The 7178-nt window shown below is 48.2% G+C and overlaps 1 protein-coding gene across 1 annotated transcript; it reads left to right on the top strand.

The window, feature by feature from the left end:
• Positions 1–2669: 2669 nt before the first annotated feature.
• On the top strand, positions 2670–5863 carry ATF4 (activating transcription factor 4). The gene is made up of 3 exons (XM_019515161.1): positions 2670–2838; positions 4000–4314; positions 4939–5863. Exons 2-3 carry the CDS (start codon positions 4098–4100, stop codon positions 5778–5780), a joined length of 1059 nt encoding a protein of 352 aa, XP_019370706.1. The 5' UTR covers positions 2670–2838; positions 4000–4097; the 3' UTR covers positions 5781–5863.
• Positions 5864–7178: the final 1315 nt, after the last annotated feature.

The raw sequence follows: 7178 nt of genomic DNA, 5'->3' as shown, positions 1-7178 counted from the left end.
GTCTTTGTATATATATAATAAATACTAGTTAGGGTATAGTCCTCTAAGAAACTGAGAGATGACCTTGTAGTTACCTAAAGACTGGTTGTTCATTGGTTAATTTTGTTTCTTGCACGGGGGTTGATACAGGATTTTTGTTCGTATCTGTTTACTTGTACAAATTGCAGGTAAAGAAAGTAAGACAGACTCCAAAAAGGCTGATCCAGGTTAAGTTCTTCATTGTCTGCTTGTTTCTGCTTGCATGATTCTTGCTCAGATGTATTCTCAGCCTTTCATGTTAATCTATAATTATCTTTTCAAGAGAAAGGGTAGGGTGTGCACATAGTTTCCATTTATTTAGCCACAATTACAGCTTTACAATCCCCACTTTTCTTTTCACTTATAGGAGGGGCCAGAGCCCATGGGGGGTGGGGGGAAGAATGGAAGTCTTCCTGTGGACCAATCATGGTACTGTGACAGTGTCCACCCATCTGTGTGTCCAATCCCCCATCTTGCTTCTTCCAAAGCCACTGCCTTCCTTCAGTGGTGGGCCAAAGCAAAGATTTGCTTCAGTCCTTGGTGCATTTGTCTGAACGGTCATTATGGATCACTGAATTGCTGTTGTGGTGTCTTGAGTTGGAAAGCACTCCCCCCACCCCTCCTTGACTCTCATCTCAAAATATGATTTTTTTTTTTTGCTCTTAAAAAGGAAAGCCATACTGATAAGAGCTTTTCAAATTGTGGATTCAGAGTAATTTATGCTGCTGTTAGTGATCATTGATGACGATGATATATAGCCAACCTGTTCTTGTTTTCAGCCCTGCAGAGCCTGCACAGCTAAGACTGGGGGCTGGAACTCTCTTTGCCCTTGCAGATTATCTCCATCATTATTTACTCGGTTCCATGAGTTACACCTGTGCAAATCCAGTGAAGGCCACAGCGTTTAAAAAATGGTGATAAAGACAGAACTGGAAGACAATAAAGCCACTGCCAGAAATAGCTGAGGGCAGTTCGACCTGTAAACTTTTATTTCTGGTGGCAATGTCTGAGCAAGCAAGAATCAAACTTGATTCCCAGAGGCCAAGCTGCATTTGGCAAGGTTGGCAGTAGGGCGAATACTTTGTAAACCAAATCAATCCAATGCAGCATAAACTTGCGCGTTAGGACAGCTAGGCTGTCAGGATGATGTGACTCTGACCTTCAAGAAGAGGGAAGTGATGCTATTGCATTGATATGAAACAGAAGGGAACATTTTCCTCGCCTGGGCAGGGGATCCCCTCCTCTGTTCTGGTCAAGAGGCTGCATCATCCAGAAGAACGTTTTCCTTAGTGGTTCAACTCACCAGGCAGCCAGAACATGCCACAGCCCTAGGAAGGTTCAGAGAAATCGTTGAAAAGTTGGGCTGGAAAGGACTACAGGGGATCACATCTAGTCTAACCCCTACCTGTGGCAGGATTACCCTGAACTACACCATCCACAACCAGCGCCTATCCAGCCTGTTTGAACCACGCTGAGGCTCAGTGCCCCAACACCATGGACACCCCAACCTGCCCTGGAGAAAGCCAGTGGGGACAAAGGCACTGCCAATGTCCCGCTGATGCGGGGCAGGGAAGCAGCCTGTGAAAACACACTCGAGAGAGACGAGATTGGTGCGAGCACACCCCCGCAGCCCCTCCGACCTGCAACCACGAAGCCCAAACATTGTCCTCCCCACCCTGGCATGACCTAGAGGCCTCCTCAGATCCGGGGCTCTGCCACCCCACGCACATAAGCAGCAGGGATTGGTCTTGCCCCAAGCCCTTAATAATCTCCACAGAGGAGGAAGGGCAACGGCCGCATGCAAGGACTAAGATGAGGAGGGGATGCTGCAATGATCCCTTATCACAGGGAGCAGAAGCCCTGGCGGGTTTGCTGGCCAGCTGCCTGCGTGTGTCAGGCTGGCTGCAGTGGGCAGCCATGGCCAGGGCTGTGGGACTGCATGAGGGCAGCAGGGCAGGGCTGGGGGCTGACGAGGGTCTTTGGGTAAATGTGGTATCTTTGATTAGTTGGTCTAATAAGAGAGACCACATTTGCCCTCGTCTGCCCCTGTCTTTAGAGCACTATGGCTACAACCAGCACCCCCGCAACAACAGCTCTGGGCTGCCATACGGGCCACGCTGCTGGAGACTGTGCGGCTCCGCTCGGCGCGCGCCAAAGCTGTCAGCCGGCTCCGCTTCCGTGCTCAACTGCCCCTGCCTACCTGCAGTCTGCGCCTCTGGCCAATGGCAGCTCCCGACGCGCGTGATCCTCTTCCAAACACCCAATCGGCGCTTCGCGGACCACGCGGGGGACGTGTGTGACGAACTCATTGAATTCGCTCGCCCGCCCACGCGAGCTGGATCAAGTGATTCCGTTGACGCGATACTAGATAGTCCCTTTGATCCTTCCGCGTTTCCGGTGGGGGTGGGGAATGTTGCAGCAGGGGAGCTGGCAAGGCCAAACCAGGACCGTGTGTAGTTCCCCACGGAGGGCTGGGGAGGCAGCGGGGAACAATTAGTCCACGTGCCCTAGCTTAGCTGAGGACGCTTAGGCGGAGGGATTCCCGGACGCTGGGCTTGCCGGAACTTTTTCCAAGCGACTGCCATATATAAGCGCCGGAGACACTACGCCACCTCATTGTCTGTCCTGCGCAGCTTCTGCATGCTTGCGTTCTGTTGCGTCGTGTCCCGATCGGAGCAGCAGCTTCAGCCAGCTTTGCCGCTCGCCCCCGCCGCCATGGCTGTTTAGGGGCGGCAGGGCCAGCAGCGGCATCGGCCAGTGCAGCGGGCGCAGCACCAGCGGCGGCTGCCCCGGCACCTCCCCGGCGTCTGCGACCATGGCGTGAGTAGGCGCTGGGGGACGCGCGGGGGTGAACCCCCCCATCTCCCCCGCGTGGGGGGAATGGTCTCTCCGAGGCGGGTTGTGGAGCGCTGAAGACCCTCTCTCCCCCAGTCTCACTAGTTGGTTTCTCTTGGAGCAGATCGCTAGTCACTGGGAGATAATTGGCCTTTCCGGGGGGGAAGAAGTGGTACCGTCTGCGCGGCGCATTCCATCGCGCCCCATGCGATTGCGGAGGGGGAGATACTATGTTGGGTCGGGCGGGGGATATGAGGAAGAGGCCACTTACCCATATGGAGGAGAACGCCATTTTAAACACTGTCTTGGGGCAGGAAGAGCCCCTTATGGGGGGTGGGGGAGGGGGTCACTCCATACGTGGGTGTGCATGATAATTAGGGACCTTTTGCGTCCCTGATGCTCATTGAGTCTCCTCTCCAGCACCCAGACTCTGTGTATAGAAACACTAGAACCAGGGCTGTGCTGAGGCTGAAGTTGCCAGACATGGCTACATGGCTTTTAATGCATCTCTGGCCAGCCCTTTTATCCCTAGATGTCCTCTCTAGCAAGTGCTTTATTTCTGTCCTCACCCACTGGGAATCCTGGCAGTTGAACATGCCTTTGCTCCCCTGGGTTCCTGGCAGCAGCCTGGTCAGATGCCAGGTGGTATTCAACTAGCCCCAGTGGAAACGTGGCAGGATACAAAATGGCCGTCTATTTATAGGGTGGGGAGAGAAGCAGGCAGAGAGGATCCTGAAATGGCTGCAGCTGCTGCCTGCGTTTGGGTGGTGGCAGAGGGGGGAGGGGCCAGATCAGTCGCTGTGACCATATTTGGTCATGAGGAAGTGGAACCGCCCTCTTGGTGTTTGTTAAGCATAAATGCTCAACATCTTAGTTGGCAGGCAAAGGAGTACTATTACAGAGAGGGCTTTGCTGTCAGTCTGGGAAGTCCCCTTGGGAAAGGATCAAAACATGGGAGTTCGCAGGTAGATTCTGGTCCTTAAAACTGAAAATGCCCAATTCCATTTTATGTAATGGGCATTCCAAATGGGGCTTAATTTATTAAGAACAGCTATTCTCTTTCAGTAGACTACATTCAGTACTCATATTTACTTTAGCACAGGTGGCGGTCCCATAATATAACATGATCTCTTATTTTTGCTCCAGGTTTCTCAAGGTACCTCGCAGCAGCATTGCTGTAGTTCACAAAGACATCCTCTACTTGACCACACCTTTTGACATCAAAACATTAAAATCTGACCAAGATGAGCGTCTTGAACAACGAGATGATGTTGGGGGATTTATTACCCCCCTTCAGCCAGTCGTGCTTGGTGGCTGAGGAAAGTCTAGAATTCCCAGATGACTACCTGGAGGTGGCCGAGCCCCTCAGTTCGCATGGGTTCTCCAGCGACAAGGCTAAGGCAGTCTCCTTCGATTGGCTGGCTGTGGACAGCTTAGGCAGTGCCACAGATAACAGCCAGGGTAAGGTGTTAGTTTATTTCCTTGGAAGATGCATCAGTTTAATAGTTTGTTCCCCGCCTTCCCTATTTTATATTGTGGTATCTTGAAGAGTTAAGCAAGCTAGCAGTATTCCAGTCTGAAACTGAAATTTGTGTACAAGTTCTTTCAGTACAAGTAGCTAGGCAGCACAGTTCATATGCCTTTAGAAATGTGTAATGTTGGGAAGCATGTACTCAATCTTGATGCTGTTCTATAACTCAGATGCTGCAGTAATAAGGTACATTGGGAGAGGGGGGCCACAAGATATAAGAATGAGTTTTATAATTTCCTTTTGTTTGGCTCTTGGTTGTCTCTACAAAAGGATTTTAAGAGAGTTTTAAGTAGAGTTTGGAAGAGCCAGAAGCAGTTGAATATCAAAAGGTAGCCTAGCAACTATGTTGTATCCTGCAGTCCTGTGAGGTGGAGAAGCTTTATATGCCAATACCTCTGATCTGCTAGTCTCAGAAAAATATAGCAAAGAAAGGGAGTGGCTGTAGAGAAAAAAGTTAATTCTGAAAGCAGAATTTTTGAACAACAAATTGGGAAGGCTCCAATTACCATTTCATCTGCTGTACTGAAATTGTGATGCATGTGCTTGTTTTGCAGAGGATGCCTTCTCGGGCATGGAGTGGATGGTGGAGAAGATGGATCTGAAGGAATTTGACTTTGATGCGTTGTTAGGTATTGATGACATGGAAGCCACCGTCTCACCAGATGAGCTCATGGCCACGTTGGAAGACACGTGTGATCTATTTGACCCTCCCACCCAAGAAATCCACAGCAAAGAGCCTCCACTGATATCTGACCCAATCACTCATCTCCCTGAATCTCCAAATGCAAAAGATCAGGTGGCCCCATTCACTCCCCTTCCACTCCCTCTTTCCCCAGGGACTCTGACATCCACTCCAGACCATTCCTTTAGTTTAGAGCTAGGCAGTGAAGTAGATGTCCTGGAAGGAGATGGAAAACCAGAAACCCCTACCACCAAGGTGGTCCCCAAGTGTGAAAAAGAGGAGGAATCCCCCTCTGATAATGATAGTGGGATATGCATGAGCCCAGAATCCTATCCAGGAACACCCCAACATAGCCCCACCATGTCTGAGTCTCCTAATAACAGCCAGTTTCCCACAGTCCCTGTCTGTCAATCTGTGTGGTCCAAACCATATGATCATCCTGTAGAAAAAGTACTATCAGCTAAGGTGAAAGGAGAAAAGAAAATGGATAAGAAATTGAAGAAGATGGAGCAGAATAAGACAGCTGCCACACGTTACCGGCAGAAGAAAAGGGCTGAACAGGAAGCCCTATCTGGGGAGTGCAGAGAGCTGGAGCAGAAGAATCAGACACTAAAAGAGAGAGCAGATTCTCTGAGCAAAGAAATCCAGTACTTGAAAGATTTGATTGAAGAGGTCCGCAAAGCCAAGGGCAAAAGAGCTAGAGTCCCAGAGTAGGGTAGAGTAGAAGTTTTATGTGCCTGTATATAAGCATGGTGTTAATGCTGCGTATTGCTGCCTAATAAATTATTTTGTAGTAAGTTGACTTTTCTGTGTCTATTGAGGGGGTGGGGGTGGTAAAGGTGGTCTCTGAATCTAGTTTGATAGGTAAACTAATGGGATTAGAAAGTAATGCTGTAGCATACTTGGTTTCCAGTATTAAATATATACTGACTTTGCCCCTTACTGATTCAGAACTCAGTGCAGTATGGGGTAGGTAAGGTCATGAATGTTGGGCAAGTGCTGGATCTTGGGAAGCAAACCAGTACTTACTAAGACCCAGCGGTCTTCAACAATGCACCTGATAAATCTAGTCTTTGGTCTCTAGAATTTTCCTTGAGCCATTGACTTGTACAGTTGAACTTGCAATCACTTTCAGCTCTACTGAGTTTGGTGGTCTCTTACCCCTTAAAGTTATGCCCAGCAGTACAGTCTTAGTCTGCTGTGATGCATCATAGCTAGACTAGTGGAGACAACTGAATAAAGTTGAATATACCTATTGGGGATTAACTTGAGGAAAAATCCTGATTTCATGTTACTCCTTTAAGAACGAGTTAACTATGAGTGAAAATACTAGCATTTGATAAGAGTAGCCTTGCAAAGAAGTTTTGTAAGGTTTTTAAATAATCATATTTAAACAACCTTTTCAGCAAGAGAAAATGATTAAAATTGGTAAATTTGCAAAATAAGGCAAGTTTTCCAACCCTAACTTAGTGCTCCAGTGAATTTTACCCTGCAAACAAATTATACTGACAACACAGCAATACCTGAAGTGTAATACTAGTCAGAATATTCTGCTTGAAACCTCTGTGGAGGTATGTAATGCTCAGACTACTGATGTGACTTGTCATTTTACATGCTAGTCATACCTGACAGCACTCCAAAAATAGTGCTATGTTCAGAATGCCAATGAAAAGTGTGCTGTACAACCATCCTGAAGGCATTGTTCATGGCAAATACTTGCTGCTTTTGTGTAAAGCTTCAGGTACTGTTGAAGACTAAGAATGAGGCTAGAAAGCATGAGACTGTGTGTGTGGAGAGGAATCTTACTCTACTTCACTAAAGGACAAATGAAAAAATCTGCATGCTGTTTGAGTGTGTAAGCAGTAGGGCTGTGTGAGGTTTCGGACAGAGCTTCAGATGCTTTGGGGTCTAAAGCAGCACATCCGGGTTGAAGTGCTGGCCTCCTTAGGCTTTCCGAAGCAGTTTGGAGCTTCCTGAGCCACCTCAGAGATCTGGCCGTAGGGTATGATGAGGAAACAATAAAATATTTATACCTTTGCTATTTTTTGTCCTATTTGGATGAAATTTTCAGTGGTGGTAGACTACAGAGAGGATGAAGACTGGCAAGTTTCA

This window comes from Gavialis gangeticus, unplaced genomic scaffold (genome assembly GCF_001723915.1).
Source record: "Gavialis gangeticus isolate Ggan-Ray unplaced genomic scaffold, GavGan_comp1, whole genome shotgun sequence".
Lineage (NCBI taxonomy): Eukaryota > Metazoa > Chordata > Crocodylia > Gavialidae > Gavialis > Gavialis gangeticus.
Note: the sequence above shows the minus strand (reverse complement) of the source record. Positions and strands in the feature narration are given on the sequence as shown.